This window comes from Mustela putorius, unplaced genomic scaffold (genome assembly GCF_011764305.1).
Source record: "Mustela putorius furo isolate JIRA1106 unplaced genomic scaffold, ASM1176430v1.1 tig00000145_pilon_pilon_pilon, whole genome shotgun sequence".
Classification (NCBI taxonomy): domain Eukaryota; kingdom Metazoa; phylum Chordata; class Mammalia; order Carnivora; family Mustelidae; genus Mustela; species Mustela putorius.
In genome coordinates this window covers 33,283,979-33,309,800 of record NW_025421294.1, presented here as the reverse complement: position 1 = coordinate 33,309,800, position 25,822 = coordinate 33,283,979, and the positions used below count along the sequence as shown (strand labels likewise).

The 25,822-nt window shown below is 40.6% G+C and overlaps 1 protein-coding gene across 1 annotated transcript in view; it reads left to right on the top strand.

The window, feature by feature from the left end:
* The window catches only part of LMNB1 (lamin B1), a 51,588-nt gene extending 26,566 nt beyond the window's left edge, over nucleotides 1-25,022 (top strand). Inside the window, exons 4-11 of the mRNA XM_004737438.3 lie at nucleotides 1,443-1,613; nucleotides 2,968-3,093; nucleotides 9,376-9,596; nucleotides 10,434-10,659; nucleotides 12,476-12,580; nucleotides 16,094-16,213; nucleotides 21,622-21,729; nucleotides 24,233-25,022. Coding sequence (XP_004737495.1) covers nucleotides 1,443-1,613; nucleotides 2,968-3,093; nucleotides 9,376-9,596; nucleotides 10,434-10,659; nucleotides 12,476-12,580; nucleotides 16,094-16,213; nucleotides 21,622-21,729; nucleotides 24,233-24,274 — 1,119 coding nt within the window. The 3' untranslated portion in view covers nucleotides 24,275-25,022. The remainder of the gene's footprint in view (nucleotides 1-1,442; nucleotides 1,614-2,967; nucleotides 3,094-9,375; nucleotides 9,597-10,433; nucleotides 10,660-12,475; nucleotides 12,581-16,093; nucleotides 16,214-21,621; nucleotides 21,730-24,232) is intronic.
* The last annotated feature ends 800 nt before the right edge of the window (nucleotides 25,023-25,822 follow it).

The following is a 25,822-nucleotide window of genomic DNA, read 5'->3' as shown; positions in this document are numbered from 1 at the left end:
AGTTTTGTTTTATAAATGGAGGCATTTTTGTATTAAGTTGTCTTATATTTTTGTTTTGTTTTGATAAAATTGCTTGTGATATATCATTACTTAGTTTTTATGCTATGTGTGGACTCCTGTATCTTTAAACCAAGAGTAGGGTATTTTTTTGTTTGTTTATTTGCAAGTCACTGATTCTTTATGAAATAATAAAAAAAAAGTAGTTGAGTATTTTTAGGTTGCATAGCATCTTTGAATATTTTGATGTTTGCCTTTCTGAGAATGAACTTAAAATATTCCTCTTCTTTTTTATTTAACATAGAGGATATAATTCTATTCAATAAATATATTTCAGTTTCTTATTATGAGCATTTAAGGGAGTGAGAAAGAGGAAGAAGGAAAACAGGAAGAGGAGGAAAGGAGGTAGATAAAGGGCAAAATTACTTGTTGAACTAACCTTTTATTTACATGATTTACGTGTCATTTGCTTCATTAAATATATATGAGCCCTGGGAGGTTGGTAACAGAACTGGAATCTGAACCCTGGTTTTCGGATTCTGTCAAGTGCATTTTCCTCTGCAATGAGCAGTTAAAAGAAAGATGAAGAAATGCCTAGAGAGACATATGCAGGAGGAGGACACAGGAACAAACATCAGTGGGTAATATCCCCCTCTTGTGGGCTCTTTAATTATTGCCATTAAAGACAAATTGTTGTATTTTCAGAGCTAGAAGCTGGAATGGAAATTTCATTCTTGGACTGGGGTTCCTAGGCATTTTAGTTTTGGATAGTCCTTAAAACCTGAATTGAAGGACTATGCCTACAAATTCTGTTATTTAATAGTGAATGGTCATATGTACTTAAGAGAATAAAGTAATATTGGTAATATGTTTCCAGATCTATTGATACTGATGATACCTTAGCACCAGCTGTTAACATAAGGCACATAAATTAACTGGCTCTGCCTATTGCATTCTTAGTATGTTTAAGAAAATAGTTTTGTTAAGCATAAATCTTCTAGTTAATTTTTCTGAGCAGCAGTTTTAACTTTTCATGTGCATTTTTTCTGGAGACATTCTTAGGATCATCATCATACCAGTTTAGAAAAACAGCGACCATTCAGTGTACATAGTTAGTGTATGATTTCATGGTAGTGCTGTAAGGCTTCCAGGCCATTTCTTGTCTTCAGAGAAATACATAACTATGCCACTGATAAGAAACATAAAATTCTTAGGTCTTTAGCTGCCACCCCCAGGGCTTTAGCTGCCACCCCCACTTGTGTTGTTGGTTCTAGCTCAAAAATCTTATCATTTGAAAACAAAGGCAAAAATAGGTCTGTTCACATGGCTGCTCTAGGACACACCCAAGGAGGTGGTTTTAATACTTCATATGGCCCTGATGTTGCGGAGACGTGTCCCAGGGCAACTGTGGTAGGTAATTTGGTTTTCTGTGATCTTTCCCCCAGGAGATCAATGAGACCAGACGGAAGCATGAAACTCGCTTAGTAGAGGTGGATTCTGGACGTCAGATAGAGTATGAGTATAAGCTGGCTCAGGCCCTTCATGAGATGCGAGAACAGCACGATGCCCAAGTGAAGCTGTACAAGGAGGAGCTGGAGCAGACTTACCACGCCAAAGTGAGTGGTCTCCCCGGTGCCCAGAACCCTTACTAAACTCACTTGCAGGAGCATGACTTGATGTCTGCTTGGTTCTAATTTTCTTCAGTGAGTTCCCCTATTCTCTCTGAGAATAGAAAATGGACTTAAAAAAATATTCTGTCAAGTAAATGTTACTAGAAATTATTCAAAGAAAGTGGAGTTATTTCACTTTTATCAGAGGTTAAGGTGTGCCTTTCTGTCCAATCGATCACATGTGTCATGTCATAGTAGTGAACCCTAAGCCTCTGAAAATTCTTTTCTTCCCACAGCACGTGCTGATTCCGCTGTCCTGTGCATCCAGTTAACCATGAGTGCCGGGCAGCACCACATCAGACTTCCATGGCGTCACTGTACATAGTTTGTGACCGCCACACTTTGGGCCAAGTGAAAGTCTCTGAGATTTCTTCCTCTGCCACTTTTACTCATTTAAAAAAATATTCTAGAAACTTCTCACGTGTGTACATGCAGATCATGCAAAAATCTTTAACACCAGTGAGTACAGGCTTTCCTAGTAAAATTTTTTATCCCAGTGTGTTAAATGTGGCATGATTTGATTAAAGAGAGTTAATCAGTGAAGACTTAGAAAATTAAGGTCATAGAAGTGTTGTAAATAATTTCTATGAATGGCCTCAACTGTTGATGTTGCATTTAACCCATGTTATGAAGTAATTGGCTAATGAAGCCCTACATCGGATTGTCTAACACTTACTTAGTGCTAGGCATTGTGCTGGGCAGTGAAGGAGGTCAGTCACCTAGACTCTGGCCCCAAAGGAAGCCAACAAACAGCCAACAAATGTGCCTCATACACGTGCATAATGGAATGTTATGGGCATCTGGAGAAATAGGATGTTTCTATCTAAGGGGCTATTTTTTGCTTCTGAAAGGAAGTGTTTCTCTTGGGACATAATCTAAAATTCGTACTTTCTGTTTTGACTTTATCTTCTGTAATTAGATTTGGTGGGTTAGAGATATGTGATGTTTATTTTCCTATAGACATCACCCACAGTTAAGTTGCTACTACCCATTCCCCTTACTTGCAGTATTAACTGACACATTGGAGATATAATGGGTGAAATACTTAAGTAATACACTTTGGAGAAAGACCCATGTATAATACCAACGTTAAGCACAGGTACTGGGAATTGAACCTAAAGTCAGAAAGACTGAAGAGAATTTGTACCACATCAGCAACTTCATGATGCTTTTCCTGTTTCATCAGCCAGTTACCAACAGGGCTTAGGTTTGAGTTGAAATGCCTTAAAGAGAATCATACTTCCTTATTCATTTGTTCTGAGTCACTAGGTAAGACTGACTGTTGGTTTGTTTCTTTTAGCTGGAGAATGCCAGATTGTCATCAGAGATGAATACTTCTACTGTCAACAGTGCCAGGGAAGAACTGATGGAAAGTCGTATGAGAATTGAGAGCCTTTCATCTCAACTTTCTAATCTCCAGAAGGAGGTAAGTAATTGTCTTCCTCTAAGAAGAGTTCAAGTTGCATGTGAAGGCCACCTTCCCCACTGTCGTCTCCCTGCTTTGCTCTGCCTGGTGTCACTTTTCAGAGAGCACAGTATTTTCTGCACTCTGGTTGCCCAGCGCTTTCCCGATGTTTTCATTTTGCAATGCATAAATGTCCTCTGAGCATGACCATCATTCCTAAATTAATAGATTATCCGGAGCTCAGGAGGTTTCCCTTAGGAAGTAACATGCCGGCTTATTTCTGGGGCTTATCCCTGGGCCCAGATTTTCTGAGCCATGTAGTAGCCTCATCTCTACACTCTTCCTGACGTACTCCTTTTTAATCACATTTGGAAACCATAATAGGAAAAACACACAGAAATTGTTTGTGAGTAGTAAATGCTTTGCTATCCTAGACAGTTCCCATAGTGTTTGGACTCCTTACTGATTAAGGTCATGGGAAAGTAGCATTAATGGTGCATTAAGAAATTAGTAACTACTTTAGTCTTTGGTACACCCTAGTGACAAATGATTGCGTTCCTGGTTGTGCTGACTGAGTGTGAGTGTGTGACAGCGCTGTCTAGGTGCAGCTTGGGCAGTGTGCATGTGGAGATCCGTGTCTGTCCAATGGTCACGTTGGTGTGGACACAGAGCGCACGAGCAGCTACCTAGGTACTCTGAAGGCTTTCACAATCTACTTCTCACCTTAATTACTTGAGAAAAATCTCCAGCTTCCTTTTCCCTTCAGGGAGACTTTTATCTTAAATTTTCCATCTAAGAATAAACTTTGCTTTATTCTTGACTAAGTTTTTCTTCCTTTTTGTTTTTTCTTTCCTTTTTTTTTTAGTAAAACATTTTTCTGATTATAAAACTGAAGATATTGTAGGAATTTACAAAACAAGGCAGACAGGGAACTGCATAAAATCGGGTAATGTAAACAAAATTAAAATAGAAGCTTTTACATTGCCTCTATCACATGTGCTTTATTATTTGTAACATAATCTAAAAGATTATTTTAGACCTATTTTGTCCCGGTAGTATTTTGAACTTTTCCTGTAGCACTAGAGCTGGAAGGAACTTTTGAGTTCACTCAGACACAGAGCTAGGTGAATTTAATTACTTGCCCAGAAGCTACAGGTTGATAGGTGGGTTTCTCTTCTAGTTGGCAGTTTTTCCCTTTACCTCTCACTCTCTTCAAAGATAATCTTTTTTACATGGCACCATCTTAATAACTACCTTTCCAAAAAATAGGCCCCTGTGTTCTTACTTCGAGTTGACATTTACTACTTTTCTCTGTTTAATAAATCATATTCTAGTTATCCCCTTTCCCTCAATTTCCCATGTCCCTACCTTTTGGGGGGGGGGCTGCTTCATATTCCCCTTGATGATGCTAGCTGTAGAGGTTTTGTAGACTGGGGCGGGGCAGGGGGTGGTCTGAGACTTGCCTGCTGTTGGACAGTGAGAAGCTGGGAAACTTGATAGTCATGTTTCCTGACTCAGGTTCAGGGCTGTTTCCCTGTTGGCTCATAGGTTCTCTTCCCATCCTTGTAAGGTTTTTTGATTAACTTCTGGTTAGTGGTGTTTAAATGATGTTAGGTAGGGCCCTGGGAGTTTCTAGGAGCTAAGACCTTATGAAATAGGAGAAGCACCTTCTTCAGCCAGAATAGTTTTAAATTTCTCTGTCTTTGGAGAGTTGAGGGGAGGGGGAGATGTCCTTTCCTCTGTTCATTACTAAAACCAGATTTTATGATAAATAATATATCTTGAGGAGTCTCTTCATTAGTTGATAAACTTTAGCCTCTTAGATCATAAAAAAGAAAAAGCCACCCCTCTCGGTATTATCCCATTGTGTATCTTAAAAGCATTTGGTGTTGTGTCATACCAGTTTCATCATGCTACCTCTTAGGCCATACAGTTTCCTTTTGGTTATATGACTCATGTTAGTGAAGTACCCCTAAAACTTTATTTAAAATAGACATAGCCTTGGGGCACCTGGCTGGCTCAGTTGGTAGAGTGTGTGACTCTTGATCTCAAGGTTGGAATTTCGAGGCCCATGTTGGGTACAGAGTTTACTTAAAAATAAAAAAATCTTAAAAGTAAATTTAAAAAATCGGCATAGTCTTTAAAATGCTGACTCCTGAAAATATTTTTAAATAAAATAGAGATGGTAGCAATATTTTGTTTTGGAGTTAGGAATTTCATATATTGCTTATAGCATTTCTTTTATTTCTGTCTGGATTTCTGACTGGTGAAATTAATTGGTTGGTCACAGTCTGTTTGGCTTGTGGAAGACTCCACTGGCATTTTGAAAGCACCTCTCAGTTTTGTTTAACACCCAGACTAGAAACTTCTATTGTAGCTAGACTCTAGTAAACTAGTACAGTTATGTTACTTAAGTTACTATAAAATAAGAAAACCAGGACTGTCAAGTCAGTCATAAATTACTCCAGAGTGAGAGGTGAGATCTTACATGTAACCTAATTAGACCTCTTCATTTTTCAGATGTGACATTGTCTTAGTGAGGTTAGTTACAGCCTGCCCAGAGTCTCAGAGCTACTTGGTGGCAGACTTGGGAAGAAGGATCTAGGTCTGTCTCTCAGGCTGTATTCCTTGTGTTTCACTACATAACAGGTGAAGTGCAGCTGTTGAAAATACAATTCAGATATTTCTAAATGAGTCACAGTAACTTTAAAACTTTTTTATACCTTGATTCTATTTTTCTCCCACTTTAAGAACTCTGTAACATCAGAGGCAGACCAAGGGACATTTTGGGGTAAACAGATCTAGGCTCAGATGTTCCCTCTGCATCTTGAGTACTTCATGCCTTTCGTCAGCTCCCCTTTACATTCTACCTTGTTGCTCATGCTGTCTGCCTCCCACATCAGAAGTATAGTGAAGAGGTTGATTGAGGGAGAAGCATTTGAACTTAAATTTTATTAGAATACTGTGAGGAAAAAAAAGTGGATTTCTTAGTTTATAGCATGGTTTTAGCAAGTGCAGTTCAAGTGCAAGTTCTCGAGGCAGGAATTATGTTTAGCATCACGCTTAAGATGAATGCCTGCTTCTGATATAGAGTGTCAGTGGCTACTCTGATTTTAGTTAATTGAGTGATTATTATTATTTTTTAAAGATTTTATTTATTTCTTTATTTACTTGACAGACAGAGACCACAAGTAGGCAGAGGCAGGTAGGGAGAGAGGAAGGGAAGCAGGCTCCCTACGAAGCAGAGAGCCCAATGTGGGACGCGATCCCAGGACCCCGGGACCATGACCCGAGCCGAAGGCAGGGGCCTTAACCCACTGAGCCACCCAAGCGCCCCGAATGATGATTTTTTAAATAGCCTTTTATTTTGGCATAATTCTAGTTTTACAGAAAAGTTAGAAAGACAGTATGGCAATTCCCTTCTGTCCCTCCTATAGTTTTCCCCCATTGTAAGCGTCTTACGTTCTCATGGCGTGTTTGTCAACACGAAGACACTGCTGTTGGTACATTACTACTAACTAGACTCTGGATTCTTGGGATTTTACTACATGTCTCTCTAGTCTCCCCTGGTCTATGACAGTTTCTTAGGCTTTCCTTGTTTTTTATGACCTTAGGAGTCTTGAAGAGAACTGGCCACTTACCTGTGTACTGTCCCCCAGTCTGAATTGTCTGGTGCTTTTCCCATGAGACTGGGGTTATGGGTTTTAAGTAAGTGCCCTTGTCACATTGTATCATGGATCACATGACACCCACAGGGGATCAAGTGGTGATCTCACCTTCATCACTGGTGAAGGTAGTGTTTGCCAAGTTTCTCTACTGTCAAATAACCCTTTCTCTCTTTCCATACTCTGTTCTTGGGAAGCAGGTCACTGTGTCCAGTTCACTCTTGAGGGTTGATGATAGGAAGGAAGCTCCACATCTTGAAGGGAGTATCTACCCTGATTAAGTGGAATTCTATGAAAGATTTGTCTCTATCTTTCTTTCTTTCTTTTTTTTTTTTTAAGATTTTATTTATTTATTTGACAGAGATCACAAGTAGGCAGAGAGGCAGGCAGAGAGAGAAGAAGGGAAGCAGGCTCCCTGCCAAGCAGAGAGCCCGATGCAGGGCTCGATCCCAGGACCCCGGGATCATGACCTGAGCCAAAGGCAGAGGCCTTAACCCACTTAGCCACCCAGGCGCCCCTCCCCGCCCTTCTTAAAAGATTTTATTTATTTATTTATTTGACAGACCGAAATCATAGGTAAGCAGAGAGGTAGGCAGAGAGAGAGGAAGGGAAGCAGGCTCCCTGCTGAGCAGAGAGCTCAATGCAGGGCTCAGTCCCAGGACCCTGGGATTCATTACCTGAGTTGAAGGCAGAGGCTTAACCTGCTGAGCCACCCAGGTGCCCCTGAAAGATTTGTCTCTTTCTTATTTATATTTTATTCATTCATTTGTCTATATTAGTATAGACTCAAGAATATATATTTTATACTTTGGGTTATAATCAAATACTACCTTCCTTTATTGGCTTAGATGATTCTGTCAAAATGCTATTATGTCCCCCTTTTTTGAGCAACTCTTGCTCTATGGTGCTGTAATAGGCTCCAGGCTCATCCTATGTTTTCCCGGCTGTAGCCCTGGGATCAGCCATTTCTCCAAGGAGCCCTGGTTCTTCTTACTGGAGAATGGTACATAGAATTTAAGATCTGGATGCTGAGTGCCTCACTGGTACTGGGGAGTCATTGCTTCTAGGCCTTCTTGTGGTTGGAGCTAGGTCATATATGGGGGTGTGCCAAACCTTGTTTACACACTTTCTGTAATTCTATCTCTGTCCACTTGTATTTATATTAAACTAAACCCACATTCATACAGATATTTATGACTAACCCCATACCACAGGGTTCATTTTTTGCATTCTTGCTTATCTATAAACTTTTCTCTTTGAGAGTGAAAAACCCGTTTTCATCCACCCTGTTTACTTATTTGTTTATTCCCAGTGTGGATGTAAAGCACTTTCAGAATTTGTAAGCCATACCCCTGTGAGAAACGCATGTACTACCTAGAGTGTAGTGTTATCTGCATAGTGTAGATTCCACTTTTGATTTTTAGCCTTCCAGATTTAATTTTCGTACAGTATATGCCTTTCCTTCTCTGATGCTGCTGCTTGTAATTCTAAGGGTGTGAGCTATCCATCAGTCCTTTTGAGTTGATCACCTTTGTCATTTTTTTAAAGCTTTTATTTATTTATTTGACACAGAGAGATCACAAGTAGGCAGAGAGGCAGGTAGAGAGAGTCAGAAAGCAGGCTCCCTGCTGAGCAGGACCTTCAGGGTCTCAGGACCCTGAGACTATGACCTGAGCCAAAGGCAGAGGCCTAACCCACTGAGCCACCCAAGCGCCCCAACCTTTGTCATTTTCTGAGGCTACTGAGATGAATTCTGTCTTGGGAGGAACATAGAAGAGTAATTACCTACCCAGACACAAGGTTTCTCAGATGAACTTTCTGTTGCAGGTTGTGTGATTTCTCATTTTTTAAATACCAGTTACAAAGTTTTTGTATTTATAGTAATACCTTAAAGACTGTACTGCATTGTGTAGTCTTTTTTTTTTTTTAAAGATTTTATTTATTTATTTGATAGAAAGAGATCACAAGTAGATGGAGAGAGAGAGATGGAAGCAGGCTCCCTGCTGAGCAGAGAACCCGATTCGGGACTTGATCCCAGGACCCTGAGATCATGACCTGAGCCGAAGGCAGCGGCTTAACCCACTGAGCCACCCAGGCACCCTAGTCTCTTTATGCTTACTGAGCATGTGAGCACAGGCAGTCCTATGAGGACCCTATCCCTGAAGTACCTGAATCCCTTCCTCTGGTTTCTGAAGAGTCCCGGCATTTCTCCACAACGTACTCTTGCCTGCTCTTAGATTTCTTTAGTCGGCAAGTTTTCTATCATTTTTAGTTAATTTATACTTTCGAGTGAAATGGCTGGTAGGGGGCTAGACTTTTACTAAAACTGAAACTTTTAAAATTTTGTTTTATTTGGCCAAATAGAGAAGAATTATATATGCATTTATGGCACTTGTATTTGATAAATTTATCTCTTTCTAAAGTCTTCTTATAAGCCAAAACTTTGCTGAAGCTGTATTTTATATTGGAGAAGTTTTAGTTTTTAAATTCTTAGAATCAAAATCTCTTCGGCATTCTAAAGTTAGAGATTCCTTCAGGTTCTATTTATTTTCCCATCCAGGAAATGTTTTAAAAATAGCTGCTTCTTGCTAATGTTGGAATGTTCCTAGAAAGTAAATGTGTTCCTTTGACTCTACAGTCCAGAGCATGTTTGGAGAGGATTCAGGAGCTGGAGGACTTGCTTGCTAAAGAAAGAGACAACTCTCGGCGCATGCTGTCCGACAAAGAGCGAGAGATGGCGGAAATAAGGGATCAGATGCAGCAACAACTGAACGATTATGAGCAACTTCTAGATGTAAAGTTAGCCCTGGACATGGAAATCAGTGCTTATAGGAAGCTCTTAGAGGGCGAAGAAGAGAGGTAAGCACCTTAGGTGTCACTCTACCTCACAGTCTACATCTTGCCCCCACCCTTTTTATGTAAAGAGTAGTAACTAGGTTTGGGCCTTTGCAAAAATTTTATTTTAACATTTAAGGCAACTTTAAATATTTTCTCTGTTATTTTTTAATACCTAGGTGTAGCGGTAAATAGGTATGGATCATATTTCTACCAGAACAACAACAGATATTGTTTAAGCAGTCTTATTATTATTATTTTAAATGCTGGACTTTTGCAAGATATATAGTCTTTTTCTTGAGCTTTTGATTATTTAATATGTTGTAAAATATTTGATTTGCTGAAAGAGACTTTACAGTCGTTTTTCAAATCAGGTTAGTGTATAAGTCCTTTGACACCTGTTAGAAAAGTTTCAAAGGGAATGTGTCTGATTGAGAATGAGAAGCCATTGAGTTTCATTGTTACCTACATCGTGATTGTAATTTTATAAAAAGAAAACACAGGTATGAAAAAATTAGGACAAGCCTATGAAACTTAACAGTGTTTGTGGTGGGGCTGGTGGTCAGTGGACTGGTTCCTTCCCATTTTTTCCACACTTCCTGCATTATGATTATATTCTGTTCCTAGGGAAAAGTAAAATTCAAATTATTACTTTTTAAAAGAACACTGTAATGCACATCCTAGCACAAATAAACTTAGTTAAGATGTATATTGGTCTTGTGCAGCACATCTTTAGTAAGTTTTACTTTAGAAATGTATGTGCAGGAAAAAAAATGCATGTGCAGGATATTAATATCCTTGTTTCTAAAGTAGGAAAGTCACAGGTGTCTCATAAATGAAATGTTTGTTTTTTCCACGTAGACTGAAACTCTCTCCAAGCCCTTCTTCTCGTGTGACAGTGTCCCGAGCATCCTCAAGTCGGAGCGTGCGCACAACTAGAGGAAAGCGGAAGAGAGTCGATGTGGAAGAGTCAGAGGCGAGCAGTAGTGTTAGCATCTCCCACTCTGCCTCAGCCACTGGGAACGTGTGCATCGAAGAGATAGATGTTGATGGGAAATTTATCCGCTTGAAGAACACTTCTGAACAGGTGCAAAACAGACCCCCTTTTTTCCAGGAAGGCTTTGCTAGCTGGTAGATCATTTTCCAATTGTCTTAATTCCTCAGACTTCATTTGGATTCAGTAGTCTTCACAAGAATGAGTATCCCTCCTCCTTTTTACTTACAGTTTCTTGAAGCAGAGTATACATTCAAATAGGAAGAGGAGATAGTACACTTAGTGGTTTAAAGTGTTTCTCCTTAGCATTTCTTTATGGAGCCAGAGCTGTATTTCACACTTGGTCATTCTCGCACAGTGGCCTTCCCAAGGATGAGGTCCTATTATTCCCTGCCCTAGCCCAGACTTGTAGAAAAGTTGGAGTTGTGAGTGTAAATGGGAGATACTCTTTCACAGCTGTTAATGTTGGTAAAGGAAGGAAATGTGAGCCCAGACTTGGATATGTGCAGGGAGTATTTTTCTCTCTAAATGATTGAATGAACACTAATGATTTAATTTGTATGAAGAACAGTATGGAGCCCTATCTTGAAATTATTTGTTTAAAAGTAAACAAAATGTTCATTGGGAATTCTGAGGTTTCAAGCTGGTGTCTTTGAGAGTACAGTAGTGAAGGTCCTCCCTGGCTAGGCCTCATGGAGCTGGAGGAGTGTGGAGGTGGAGTGAGATGATGGAGGGGTGTGAGATGATGCTGGAAGGCAGGTCTGAGGGTTCTGTGGAGGTACGGTGGGATGGATGTCACTCTGAAGCACGTGTTCAGGATTTTCACATGTTTGTGAAAATTATACCTTTTCTCCACTGTCCTATGTGTGGATGAGTAAATGATTTGGCTGGGCAAAGGAAACCTAGCAGTTCACATACTAAAGAGAATAGGCTCCAAGCCCTCTTAGTCATGACTTTAAAAGTAAGAGTAGTCTCTGCTGCTCCATTGTTGTAGTTTGGCTCTTTTCAAAAGGCGTTAACAGCCCCGTGTTGAGTTACTCTAAAGCTGGCTTTCAGCTTGGTTTATTCTTGTCTTTGAGTTAGAGATGGGTATAGATTAGTGCATCTAGTTATTTTAAATACCCTGCACCCTTCCTCAGGTGCCAGGCAGCCCTTGCCAGCATGGAGCCAGAGGTGATAACCATCCCTTGGGACTGGTCATTGCATCACCGACCCTTTTCAGCCCCTTATGCTTTGAGGAAGGGAAGTTAAGTATGGGCAGATGTGGCATAGAAGAAAACGGTTATATTTTCTTCCATCTGTTTTTAAGCTTATGTGTCTTTGTTTTGTTTTGAGATTTTGTTTATTTATTTGAGAGACAGAGAGCAAGAAAGAGAGAGCATGAGTGGGGTTAGGGATGGGGAGAAGCAGGCCCTTCACTGAGCAGGAGCTCAACGCCAGTCTCGATCCTGAGACACAATCCCAGGACTCCAGTATCATGACCCAAGTCGAAGGCAGGCATTTAACCAACTGAGCCACCCAGGCACCATTATGTATCTATATTTTTAAAGCTTAAAGTAATCAAATACTGCATGTTTATAATTGTGATTATGACTGCTAGATTGTATTGTAAATTTCAAAGACCAGCCCGATCTAGCAGTGAATATGAAACATTTAGTTTGGTTCACATCCCTTCTCTTCTAGGTTTGTCTTCTTTAAAATTAAGTACCGTAATATTAAAACTGCAGCATTGTTGAGGATAGTGTTTTGCTGAATGATGAACCATGTTTTCTTCTTATGGTAGGAAGATGTGAATCAAGAGAAGGCAGCTACAGAGCTATCGTAGCTTAACTATCTGTGTAAATTCATTTGATTACCTGTCACTTTCTGTATCCTTGATGTGACCTTGTTTTACTCTGTTCATGAATAGGATCAGCCCATGGGAGGCTGGGAAATGATCAGAAAAATTGGAGACACATCAGTCAGTTACAAATATACCTCAAGATACGTGCTGAAGGCAGGCCAGACTGTTACAGTAAGTGAATTTAGTCATCATTTAATTTAACTTCACTGTCTTAACTAACAGTTAAAGTGACTCAAGAAAATTTTTGGCTTAAAGAGAAGCATTTTAAAATTGAGCATTAAAACATCTTTGACACGATTAGGGAATTGTAAGTGCTATTAAAGATTTTAAGAATTCTATCTTATTGAGAGAGATAATTGACTATTAAAAGTGAAAGTATTGACCTTTGAATTCTTTTTATTTTGTCTACTCCAGTAGATATAAAACAGCTGTCTCTTGACTGACAATTGTTGTAGCCCAGTCTGATTCAGGAGATACCGCTTGGCATAAAGAACTATTAGGATAATCTGTCAGTGCTAAGATATGCCTTAACATGATAGTTATCAGCCATGGGTGACCCTCAGCATCATCTGGGTAGTGTTCTGGTTTCCAGACCCCACATCACCCTTAGTCACCATCTCTGGTGTTGGATTAGGGACTCACATTTTGAACAAAAATTAGTAAGTGATAGGTCCTTTTGTAAAGAATGACTTTTTAAAATCTATTTTAGAGAGGGTCACATGGTTTTTACATAGTATTCAAGTTTCTAGATTTATTTATTTATTTTTGAAAAAAGATTTTATTTATTTATTTATTTGACAGAGAGGCAGGCAGAGAGGGAGGAGCAGACTCCTTGCTGAGCAGAGAGCCCGACGTGGGGCTCGATCCCAGGACTCCAGGATCATGACCTGAGCTGAAGGCAGAGATTCTAACACACTGAGCCACCCAGGCACCCCTAAGTTTCTAGATTTAAAAAGAGATGGGCTTTTTGGCACTCTGACTCTCCTGTGAGTTCTAAATGGTTCACTGTTGCTGTGTTCTGAAATGCCACATCTTTAAAAGTCACCAAATATAGCATACTTTTTAGAGAAGTAGCTTCATTGAGCAAATACAAAATTTCTTTACTTTGACTTAGTAAGTAGATTTTACAGACAATGTGTTGACTTTGATATAGATGTAAAAGAAGTCCACATTTTTATTCCTGAAAGATACAGAAGTAATGATCTCTTTTTATCAATTCCTTTTTAAAAATTATTTTTATTAACATATAATGTATTATATGCCCCAGGGGTTCAGGTCTGTGAATCATCAGGCTTACACACTTCATAGTACTCACCGTAGCACATACCCTCCCCATTGTCCATAACCCAGCAACCCTATCCCTAACCCCCCACACCCTAGCAACCCCCAGTTTGTTTTGTGAGATTAATAGTCTTTTGTGGTTTGTCTCCTTCCTGATCCCATCTTGTTAAACACATATTTTATGTGTTTAAAATTTATGATAGATACACATCTTACTTAGTGTTAAAGATCAAAGGCTCAAACTGGTTAAGACTTCCTTAAATAATGTGTCATAGAGCTTGATACCCACTATGAAAATATCAGATGCTAATTTTGTAATGGTAAAAAATGGGAAAAATATCCTAACCACACTGTCCTTTCTTCTCTTCAGTAATTATTATAGTGAGAGAAAATTGTTCAGTCCTATTATGTGTCTAATGGAAGCGGCATAATGTGATGGAAAGCATCTGACATTTTAATTCAGAAGGTTCAGATTTGAGTGTGCTCTCTATCTCTAAAGTAATGTGAAACCATTATGCCAATCATCTGCTTTTTCCACTAGATATAGTTCCTCAGGGAACAAATAGATATATATACTATAGGTCTAGTGGAGAACTCAGTTATCATATGAAATGTAATTTATTTATTCCTTCCTTCCTTCCTCCCTTCCTTTCAGTAGCTAGCATTAAATGAGATAAGAAGCTCTCTGGAACATGGTTGTGATAACTAATCTTACTATAAAATTGTACCAGGCAATAGCAAAGATCTACATATAGATATACATATACATATATATATTTCTCTTATGTGTGTTCTGGAATTTTATATATATATAAATATATATATATATATATTTGAAATTTTCTTGTAGCCACATTAAAGAGAAGTAAAAAAAAGAAAAGTATGAAATTAACTTTAGTACTATATTCTATTTAACTCAATGTATCCAAAATATTCTTCTTTCAACATGTGACCAATATAAAAATGTATTAGCCAGATACTTGACCTTTTGTTTTTTCTTTTTTTCTTTTTTGGACTCAGTGTTCAAACTTACGGATATCCTCACAGTACATCTCCATTTTGACTGGTCACATTTCAGATGCTCAGACCATGTATAGCTAGCATATTGAATAAGGTAGCTCTGGAACAGAATAGTAGGATTGCTAACATTTATGATTATTATTAATACTAAACCAACTATGATTCCTTAGGAACCATGGTGAAAAAGTGTTGCTTAAACTTAGGAAAACACTAATATTCCATATGACCTAACAGCCCAGATCCAATTGCTTTTTGTTTTACTTCAGTAAACACTCCCTGTCGCTTCCTAGTTGGAAGATCTCTGAGCTTCAGGTGGGCATCTGAAGGGGACAGGCTCCCTTCTAATCAGAAATTCATAGATTTTCCTCCCCACCTAAAAAAAAATACTACCAATACTATTTCTAGTCTACCTGTTGCCAAGATGTGGCCATTTATATTGTGAAATAATTTGTGGGATGTAAAACTTTTCTTTTTTCATATGGTCTTTTAGAAACCTTAAGACCAGGTAGTATCCTGTAGGTAGTATCCCTACAGATGAGGACATTGAGGCTGGTAGAGTTATAGTGATTTGTCCAGGGTTCACACCTAGGTTTTCTGACTCACATTTTCTCCACTCTACCAGTACTCTTTTGCCAATAAAATACATTAAAAATATGGTAGAATTCCCTTGCTTCTGAAAAAGGAAAAGCAATTGTTTGTTTGCCTATTTCAGTAGTAGTCCTGCTTATCATTGACTAATGGGTTATTTGTTCATTCCCTGCATGCATTGTGGAGTTCAGCCGTAGACACTCCTGGGGTATTGTGACACTGCCCCTCATTAGAGACATACCAGTTTCTATAAGAATATTCTAGATGGGCTGTCTGCTGCAGATTTTTTGAGAGGAATTAGTAGGATCTCTTCATTGACTGCTCTTGACAGCTGAAAGATACTGTTGGAATGGGTCAGAGGGCTCCATTCTGGAAGAATGGCCCATAAAACCCCTAACTGGCTGCTGACAGGGAGAGCTAATCCTTGCTCAGTGATCCAGCCCTGCTGTATGGTTAATCCCTTATTCTTCACAGCAATCTCGCTTCTGTCCTATTTTATGGATAATGAGAATAACGCCACTTGGCACACATTTAGCTGACATGTTGAGGGCTAGGAGGTGAATGTAGACAGTGTCACCTCAGATCCCTGGGCATCAGCATTCCCATTTATTGGATGGGGAGGCTGGGGCCTACGTAGGCACTCTTGGACCCACGGGTAGTTCCTTCAGCGAGTCTGAAGCTGGGACACAGTTCTGAGACTTAGAATTAGGGGTTCAAGGTTCTTCATTATGTTGCTGTCATGAAGATTTGGGAGGGCTAGATTCTTGGTGGATTGATGTTCTTTCTTTTTTCTAGATCTGGGCTGCAAATGCTGGTGTCACAGCCAGTCCTCCCACCGACCTCATCTGGAAGAACCAGAACTCATGGGGCACTGGCGAAGATGTGAAGGTTATATTGAAAAATTCTCAGGGAGAGGTAAGGCCATTTCGTCAGTACCACTCCAGTGTCTGTTCCACTTGAAAGTTCTTTGTGCAAGTGTGATATCTTTCCAGCAGTCACATGAAATGTGAAGTAACTGATTGCTTACACCAGGCCAAGGCTGCTGAGTAAATCAAAGTGAAGAGGACTTCACATTTTAGGAGTGAAATGGGAATGTATTGTGGAGCACTGAACATGAGCACAGGCTCCGGTTTCTGCCTCCGTTGCCCTCTGGGTTTGTGACTTTTGGCAAGTTCCTTCACCTCTCTTAGTCTTCTCATTTCGAAATGGTGGATAATAATAAAGCAAGTCACAGAGCTGTGATAATACTAATGTAATGAAAATAATATAAAAGATCTACTCAGAATGTATATATCTGGCCTTTGGTAACTATGTTATTAGCTATTAGCTATGTTCCTAGCTCTCAGAATGTTTGTGAAACTCTTGAGTTTGAAGATTTTGGAGTGTACATCTGCTTGATGGCTGTGTTTTCAACATGTCAGTCCTAGATTCTTATCAAAGAACATTCCCTACCCTTACTGTCCCATCAAGACTCCCATGCCATATGCACGCCTGCATACCTTCCCTCCAGAAATGGGGCTTTGCCAGGGAGGGAGTGGGTGCAGGCCCACTTGCAGTTTCCCCTTTGGGTTTCTTTCTCTGCTCGTGGGATGTAAGCTGCAGACCCCTTAACTCTGTCTGGTGCTTGGCCTGTTGGCCTCTTTCACTAGAGTCCTAAGAACATCATGGGCAAGGACCTATTCTGATTTTCCCTGGCACAGAATAGACCTTCAGTAAGAATTTCCTGGCTAAAAAAATTGTAAAAATTGAACACAGACCCTCCCTTAAGTTCAGAGAAGTAAAATAACTAACAGCTTCTGCTGTGGGTGTTTGCATTCCGAGTCCCGTGCCTGGCGGTCTTCCCGTCTGTCCCTCACTAGGCGTGTCTGCTGGTCTTCGGACTGCTCTTTGTCTGGAATCCTTGTCTACTGGGTGAGGAGTTCCCTTGATCTCAGGCAGAGCCGGGAAGGGAAATGGCCTATGATTCTTTCACTGTCAACCTCAGCACAGTTTTGTGAGATTTGGGGGCGGCTCTGGGGTATTCATCCCCGATATTCAGCCTGGTTCTCAGGGAAGCAGCGTTGTTGACCCATGCCGTCAGTCACTTGTAGGCTTCCTTCTGATCTCTCTGTGGAAGCCCTTGCTTGTTTCTGTCTCTGCACGTTGGGGTCCTTCCTCTGTGGCCACCGCCGCTGCCCTGCTGCAAGGATGGTGGCTCCAGTGCTGGGTGCTCCCCTGACGTTGGCGTTGACAGAACATGGCTCTCTCCACACGTGGCTGAGTGGCGCTTTTCTCAGGTCCAGAAGCCCTGTGATGAGGGGCCCTGGCAGATGCAGCAGGCTTTAGTGAGCCCTGGGATCCAGGCCTCATCTTGCCGTTTGTTTCTCTGTGAAAATGTGTTCGGAGTACAAGTGATCCTGTAGGAGTTTAGAATGTAGCAGGTTGAAAATCCCCCAAAATATCCTGTCTGCCTCTGCCTACTTGTGATCTCTGTCTGTCAAATAAATAAATTTAAAAATCTTAAAGAAAATTTAAAAAAAAATAAAAAGGAAAGAAAATCCCCCAACATAGATGGTAGATACCATGATGGGGATGGGGCTTGAGGTGGTATTAGAGTGACATCTCTGTAATGCTAACTAGAGCTAACTGGAGCTCAGGTTTTCCTTCATAATTTAAATCTGTGAATATTAAATCATTTGGTTGGTTGGTTGGTTTGTCTGTTCTTTTTAACCAACTTCTGTCTTCCGCGAGCTGGGCTCTGTTAAGTGGCTTCTATCAGAAATGAGGAAAATATCATGAATACAATTTTGGGTGTTTTTTTTTTTTTTTTAAAGATTTTATTAATTTGACGGAGAGACACACCACAAGAGAGGAAACACAAACGGGGGAGTGGGAGAAGGAGAAGCAGGCTTCCCATTGAGCAGGGAGCCCAATGTGGGGCTTGATCCCAGTACCCCGGGGTCATGACCTGAGCCAAAGGCAGCTACTTAATGACTGAGCTTATGTCTGGTTGTCAGACAAATACATTTGGAATTTATTTCTTTAATTCTGAAACTGTTTATTAGTAGGTCCCAGGCCATATTTGCAACCATCCATAATTACCACCATAAAGACCATTGTTCTGTAGGATTGTAGATAATTAGTAAGTCAGTTTAATTTTTTATGTAAATTTTCCTCTTGCTGAGGCATTGGAAGTGTCAGAAAATGTAATTAAACTGTCTGTAATGGGACTATACGGGCTCACACAACCAAAAATCCAGAGATAGTGGACTTGATGCAGTGGCTTACCCAATGTCCTCGAGGATCTTCTGTGTCCCTGTTTTCAGAATGTCTCTTTGGTTGAGGCAGGATGAGTGCCGGATGCTCCTTGGAGGTGCCTTGTTCGAGTTTGGTTCTTTGTGGGAAAGAGCTTCATTCCCCGTGAGTTTTCCATCCAGGGCTTTACTCACATGGTACCAGCCTGGGTCACAGGCTCACCTCTAAACCAGTCCCTGGAGTCTGGAGGACAGAGTTATCTTGAGCTGCCTTCTCCCCTCCAGTAGCTCGATCTTGCTCTGCTCCTGTGACTGTGTGTCCCATCTCTCTGGGAGAGATGGGGACCCAGCTAAAACTGGGAGCTTTAACTGACAAATGAGGATGGGAATAGTGGACAATTTACAACAGCAAATGTTGACATGCTAAAATAGAATGTCTTTCTTTTTAAGATTTTATTTATTTGTCTAGTGGAGAGAGAGAGAAGGAGAGAGAGAGAGAGCACAAGGTGGGGGAATGGCAGAGGGACAAGCAGGCTCCTGAGATGCAGGACTCAATTCCAGGGCCCTCGGGTCATGACTCAATCCAAAGCCAGAAACTTAACTGACTGAACCACCCACCTGTCTCTAGAATGGTTTTTTTTTTTTTTTTTTTAAGATTTTATTTATGTATCAGAGAGAGAGAGAGGGAGAGAGAGCGAGCACAGGCAGACAGAATGGCAGGCAGAGGCAGAGGGAGAAGCAGGCTCCCAGCTGAGCAAGGAGCCCGATGTGGGACTCGATCCCAGAACGCTGCTTAACCAACTGAGCCACCCAGGCATCCCTAGAATGTTTTTGTTTTTTTTTAAGATTTTTATTAATTTGTGAGAGAGAGAGAGCATAAGCAGGGAGAGCGGTAGGAGAGGGAGGAGCAGGCTCTTTGCTGAGCAAGGAGCCTGACAAGGACCTTGGGATTATGACCTGAGCCAAAGGCAGATGCTTAACCGACTGAGCCACCAGGGCGTCCCTAGAAAGTTTTTCTGTGAGGGTACTAAGAAAGCAATCTTTCTGTACCTTCTGAAATATAGTCATAACTGAAACTTGTATATGTGAATGACAACTTACGTGTACAGAGATATAGTTTAACCGTCGGCTCTCCCACCCACAAAAACCGCTCTGATATGTATGTAACATTTGCTCATCTCTGTGGTGTGGGTATCCTGCACTACCTCTGTGGTGACTTCAAGCTGTCAGCATGTTGTGATCGCACAGAGCTGGCAGAGGTGAACATGTCAGGGGGCACTGGGTGGCTTCAGTACACTCTTGAGTTGTGTACCTTTATGTGTGCAAGGCTTTAATAGGGACCAACTGATAGTACGTTTTGTAGACAGACTATGTGGGTCTTTTAGGGCACTTGATAGGGTTCGATATCTTGCTGAGAGGAATTTTTTTGATAAAGATAATTATCTATTAGCACCTTGACTAATAACAATTTCCTGGGCCTCAACCTCCCAACGATTTTTGGTTCTAAATTTGTTTTATGATTTTTCTATCAATTTTTAACATTTAGCAACTCATTTTCTATACAGGCTTTCTGCATTACATTACTTGGTTTTTAAGTGTTGTCAAATGAAAAGTACTTAACCATATGCTTACACTAAAAGTAGTTAAATTGAATTAATTTGTAATTTGTTGGGAAAGTTGCTTTTTCTGAGTTTCGCATTTGAGGACAGTATTCTTATGTCATGTACCTTAAGAGCCCACATTTCCAGATGAGGTGTCTACACTGGTCACCGGCTGCCTGAGCTGGAATGTAGGAATTCTCTAGCAGATTTTCTTTGACTTTTCTTTCCTCGTTTTAGGATGAATTTTGGAAAACTGGGTACTCTAAGAGCTTTCTGAGAATTCTTTTTCGGTTTTGTATGCTGCTATCCCCCAATTGATACTTCAGAGCATTATAATTGACCTAGATTCACATGCTTTTTTGTCCGTGTGGGTTTGGTCAAAGCAGGCTGATATTTATGAAATGGCTATTTGTGTGTGTAGGCACTGACTGAGAGCCCAGAACTGAAGTTTCTGACTAATGGAAACTCTAAGAGAAGTCCCATCTTATTTGTCCATGCAACAATAATCAAGATTCCCCAGAAAACTAGTGTACACTTTGCTTCATTTATAAAATATATCCTTAGACATATTTAAAGTGGAGCTCTCATTTGTACGACATGGTTTTTGGTTTTCTTTCTTTGCCATTTTAAACTAGCTGGTTGTGTGTTAGATTCCAGATAAGCTTTTACTGACGTAATCTTAGCATCTTCATGCATGGAGTTCTCTTTCTTGAGTGACCTTAGGATCTGGTACAGAGTAAGGTGAGCAGCTCTACGGCTCCTTTTGGGACACACTCATGTACTTGCTGGTCAGCCTTTTGCTTACACAGAGACACGGCTGCATCGTGCGAGTTGACCTTCTCTCCAGGAGAGTCAGCTGTACACGAGCCTTTCGGCAGGGAATGGATGTCGTTCATTCTGTCTGAGCTCCAGTGAGGGATGGGCCTGTTTTCTGTGTGGAGTATGTTGGAGCTTCTCCACTAATGTGAAGAGGGAGGGCTCATCTGTCTTGATTCCATTTCCCAGGAGGAACCAGTTGCTGAATGTGGAGTGTTCCCACCATGGTCCCTGAGATCACAGCATTTGGCCTTCATTGTCATTTTAGTCAGCATTTATTTAGTACCTTTTTTCTGCTAGGAGCGTGGATCTTGAAGCTGAAGTCTTGGGGAGTGTTATAAAGAATCTAGTGTGCCACACGGTTCCCAGAGCTCTTAGTAACAGAATGGAATCAAAAGCATTGGAAATTTTGCCGCAGGTGTTTCCCATTGGACATCAGGAGCTCCCCTGCAGGGAATATTGAAGATCTCAGAACTACTACCAGTTACGCAAAATTTCCTGCCCAGTAGCTAAAGCTTCAAGGAACCACTGTTTCCTTTTTTAAAAAAATAATCCCTATTGTAGGAAAGGTGCTCTTTCTAAAAGTTTGGCAAAGCAAAGTTCCCTCTCCCCGACTGCCTTTGTGATTTTTCAGTATGGTTTTAACTTAAGTTGGAGCCACTCTTGTTTTCAGGAGGTTGCTCAGAGAAGTACAGTCTTTAAAACCACCATACCTGAGGAGGAGGAGGAGGAGGAAGAAGCACCCGAAGTGCTTGCAGAAGAAGAACTTTTCCACCAGCAGGTATTACTTTCACATATTTAAGTTTTATTGACAGAAATATGGAAAAACCAAAATCAATAGTGAGGTGGTTTGTTTGGTTTTTTTTTCCCCTGTTAACTTGCTGAACCATGTAAGTGATTGGCCAGTTGGAGTTGGTTTGTTTTTCCTGAGGGTGTTAGTCAAGATAGCACATTAGAGCATGGGAGAATACATTAGCACGTCTTTTAAAACATTTGTTTTCTAATGATACCACATTTCAGTTTTGTTTTATATTGTACTTAGTATGTTCAGGTAGGGACTGTATATCACTTATAAATATGTGTATGTGGGTTGGAATGCATGCTCAAAAAAGAGTTCTGTGAGAGAGAAGTTTAGATCACTAACTTAGAGTATCTGCATATAAACTTTAAAAACCACAGTAATACTCAACTGCAGTGGGAAACAAAATCCTTGCTATATTAGGTTTCTAATCATCTAATTACAAGATAGATTTTAGCTGATGCTTGGGCTTTTGAGAGCACTTGAAATAAAGAAACTCCAAATTTGATTTTAATTAATTAAATTGGAATTATTAATAAGTAATAAGCATTCAGTTTATGTTCTCAAGCTGTTTGAGTCAGATGATTAATCAGAATTCTTACCCTTATCCTTATAAGACTTTGTCTCTGTATCTGCAGATTTATAAATCTCTTTGTTTTACTTCACTGGCCCCAGTCCTACTCCAAAAAACATTCTTGTATGTGGTGAGCCCCCAGGGTTGGGAACCACTGGAAGTGGGTTGTATGAGGTAGAATGAAGTTTTGCATATTTCCTCATACATTTTGGAGGACTTTTTAAGAACAGATACTTCAGGTTTAGCTTGAACAAGAAAACAAGGACAAGATCCATTTCCTACCCTTACTGGGAAGCATTATAATGACTGGAAGTACAGTAACAGTGTAAGAGAGGTCTCAGTGCGGGACACGTGGCTCACAGTAGGAGTTGGAACAGGCAGATGCCAGAGACAAGGCCACCAGAAGAGTTAAGATCTCCAGGAAGTGTGCTTGTCTGGTGTTCTGAAGGACTGGCAGTGTTGGGAGTATTGAGGACAGGCATTGGTGTTCTGCAGATATTTGAGTTACATGTTGGCTGCCTTAACATATACCCCAGAGCTTAGTCCTGTAGACCAGTTTCTTACTTGCCGTGATGGTAGTTTGACTGGGCTCAGCTGGGCACTTAGTTCTTTTGGTCCACGTGATGGAGAGTGAAGTTAATGCTGCGGATGCATTCAGCTGAGATCATGGCTGGGGCTGGAAGGTTCTCCCTATTTCTCTCCATGTTCCTTTATCTTTCAGTAGTTTAGCCCAAGCTTAATTATAACATAGCAGCTGGCTTCCGGGAGGGTGAAAAGGATCTCTAAAAGGCCAAGGCTCATATTCTCATAGCCGAAGTGAGTCTCTAGTCCATCTCCAGTCCCAGATGAGAGTAAATAGTCTTCAGCTCTTGATGGGAGGACTGGCAGAGTCTGTGATGGTCCTTCGTTCACCACAGGGGATGTGTCAGGACTTGGGCACCAAGCATATCCGTCCAGTTGTGTTGGAGGGTGTGTGTCAGACATACAGGAAATGGGAGCTTGGCGTTAAGTGTGCAGTGGGGATGCCTGGGCAGGTAGCACCTGCACACTGCGGAGCCAGGGAGACCCTGAGACCGAATCCACAGTCGACTCGAGAAGGCAGACTGCAAAGACACGGGAGGGACTGTGTGAGTGGAGGTTCATGGGGATGTAGGGACTGAACTTGAGTGGGGAGAGAAGGAAAAGAGTCAGGTGGGTGAGGCTTTTAGCTTTTGTGATCAGGGTAGGTAATGACTTCAAGGTTTAAAAGAGGGAAGATCAAAGAGTAGATATTTTGACTTTGTATTAGAGAATTGGTCCAGTCGCCTTTTGAATTGATTAGAGGGGTTTTTTTGATGACCTTCAACAAGCCAGTTTCAGCCCAGTCCGGCAGTAAGTCACAAGTCAGACTGTGAGGGAGGGAGCCATTTTGACTTCACATTTGAGGGTGAAGCCAGAGCACGTGCTCTGGGGTGTGTAAGTGGAGGACCCAGCCTGCCAGGGTACCTGATGTGGTTTCCAAATGGAACCTGCTGACCTCCTGTTTCCCAAGTTATAAAAGGAGGTTATTTATTGAACAGCAGCTTTCAACTTCAGCTGCATATTATAATTACTTAGGGAGCTTTAAAATTACATATAAATAGATACACTTCCCCATTTAAATGAGAAATTCTCATTTAGTTGGTCTAGGGACCTAGATCAGATTTTTTTAAAGCTCCTCTGGATCTGAATGTGCAGCTGGAGTTCAGTGTCGCTGTTCTCAAATTTGTTGGAAGGAGTCTGTAAGAAAAGGTTAGAAAGGGTATGTGAGAGTTGATAAGGATTCATTCGGAGTCAGGTAATACGGATTTGTCCTGTCTCTGCCTTAGTTGAAAGTAGTGTTATCTACTTTCTTAGCATTGATCTATCTGTCTTTCTCCTTTGCCTCATCAGGGAACCACAAGAGCATCCAACAGAAGCTGTGCAATTATGTAAACTTCTCAAGTCAACGGTCTTCCTCCAAATAAAGAAGTATGGTAATCCTTACCAACATGCAGTGCAGAGCCTTCTCAGAAGCACAGAATATTTTTGTATTTCCTTTATGTGAATTTTTAAACTGCGAATCTGATGGCCTTAATTTCCTTTTTGACACTGAAAGTTTTGTAAAAGAAACCATATCCATACACTTTGTTGCAAGATGTGAATTATTGACACTGAACTAACTGTGTACTGTTTGGGAAGGGTTCCTCAAATTTTTGACATTTTTTTGTATGTGTGTGTTTTTTTAAGTTCTTATGAAAAGGGGATGGGAGGGTAAATAAACCACTGTGTGTCTGGGTATAATCTGAAGATTGCTCCATCTAGATTAGCAATCTGCTCTTGATTACTCTCTGCTATATATAACGGTGCTGTGAGGGCGGGCATTTTTCAATATATCGAACTTTTGTATTGAATTTTTGTAATAAACAATCAAGGCTACAAAAAATTTTTTTTAATAGAAAAGAGAAATTTTGTAAGAAGGCAATATTAACCTAATCATCATGTAAGCACTCTTGGATGAAGGATTCCACAAAACTTTGTTTTATGGTTACTTCTTCTCTTAGATTCTGAATTCATGCGGGGATGGGGGGGTGGGAGGGAAGGGTTTCTCTTAAAACGCATTAGCTGTGTTTTTAAAGATAGTGTAACTTGCTTTAATTTCCTATGTTATTACATTAACAAATAAACGCTGTTTTAATATTAATCGACTGTCTTTTTTAACTTTAGTTAAAGCCTGATTTGGGGGGAAATACTATCTTGGTTTTGCTTTTCATAAAAATAATTTGGCTGCTTGTTTAGGCTAGTTGTTTCTTTAAGCTTTGATGATGAGGAAGATAAATAGACTGTATTTGTGTTCTGGTGTCTTCCCCACCCCTTTTCAGTACTCTGTTGTCATTACTAATGGTAGTAACGATAATAAGAGCAGTGATAATAGCTAAGGTTTCGGAGCCAGGCCTTGTGCGCAGTGCTTTATATTTTTGAGCTTATTAACAATAAGACCTTTCAAAATCTCTTCACATAGGAAAGCCAAACAGGAGCAGGGACAGTGGCAAAGGATGCTGAGGAAGACATTCCTCTCAAAGGAAGAAGATGGAGATAATACCTAGAATCTAGTTTGACTGTCCTGTAAAGTAGAGAAGAGATACTGAGTAACAGGGACCTTCTAGAGGATGAAGGTGTGAGTGCGCTGACGTAGGTAGGTGTGTGCTGTGGGCCGCTTGGTTGTATGTGTGGGGGTGACTAGGCCGTCATTTGTTAGGGGCTTGGGGCGTTTTTGTCATGAGATTGCTTTAGCCAAGTATGTTCATCTTAGAGAAAGTGGAAAGTCTGGACAATCCTTAGAGCGGACAGATGATCAATTTCGGAAGGCAACCCAGAGTCAGTGTTTGGTTTTCCCTTAAAATATTCCTGTGGGAAGCTGTGCAAAGACTACCAGCTTTCCCTTGAAAATAACTCACAAAGTCTCAAAATTACTGTGCTCTGCAGATTTACTGCAGACTCTGG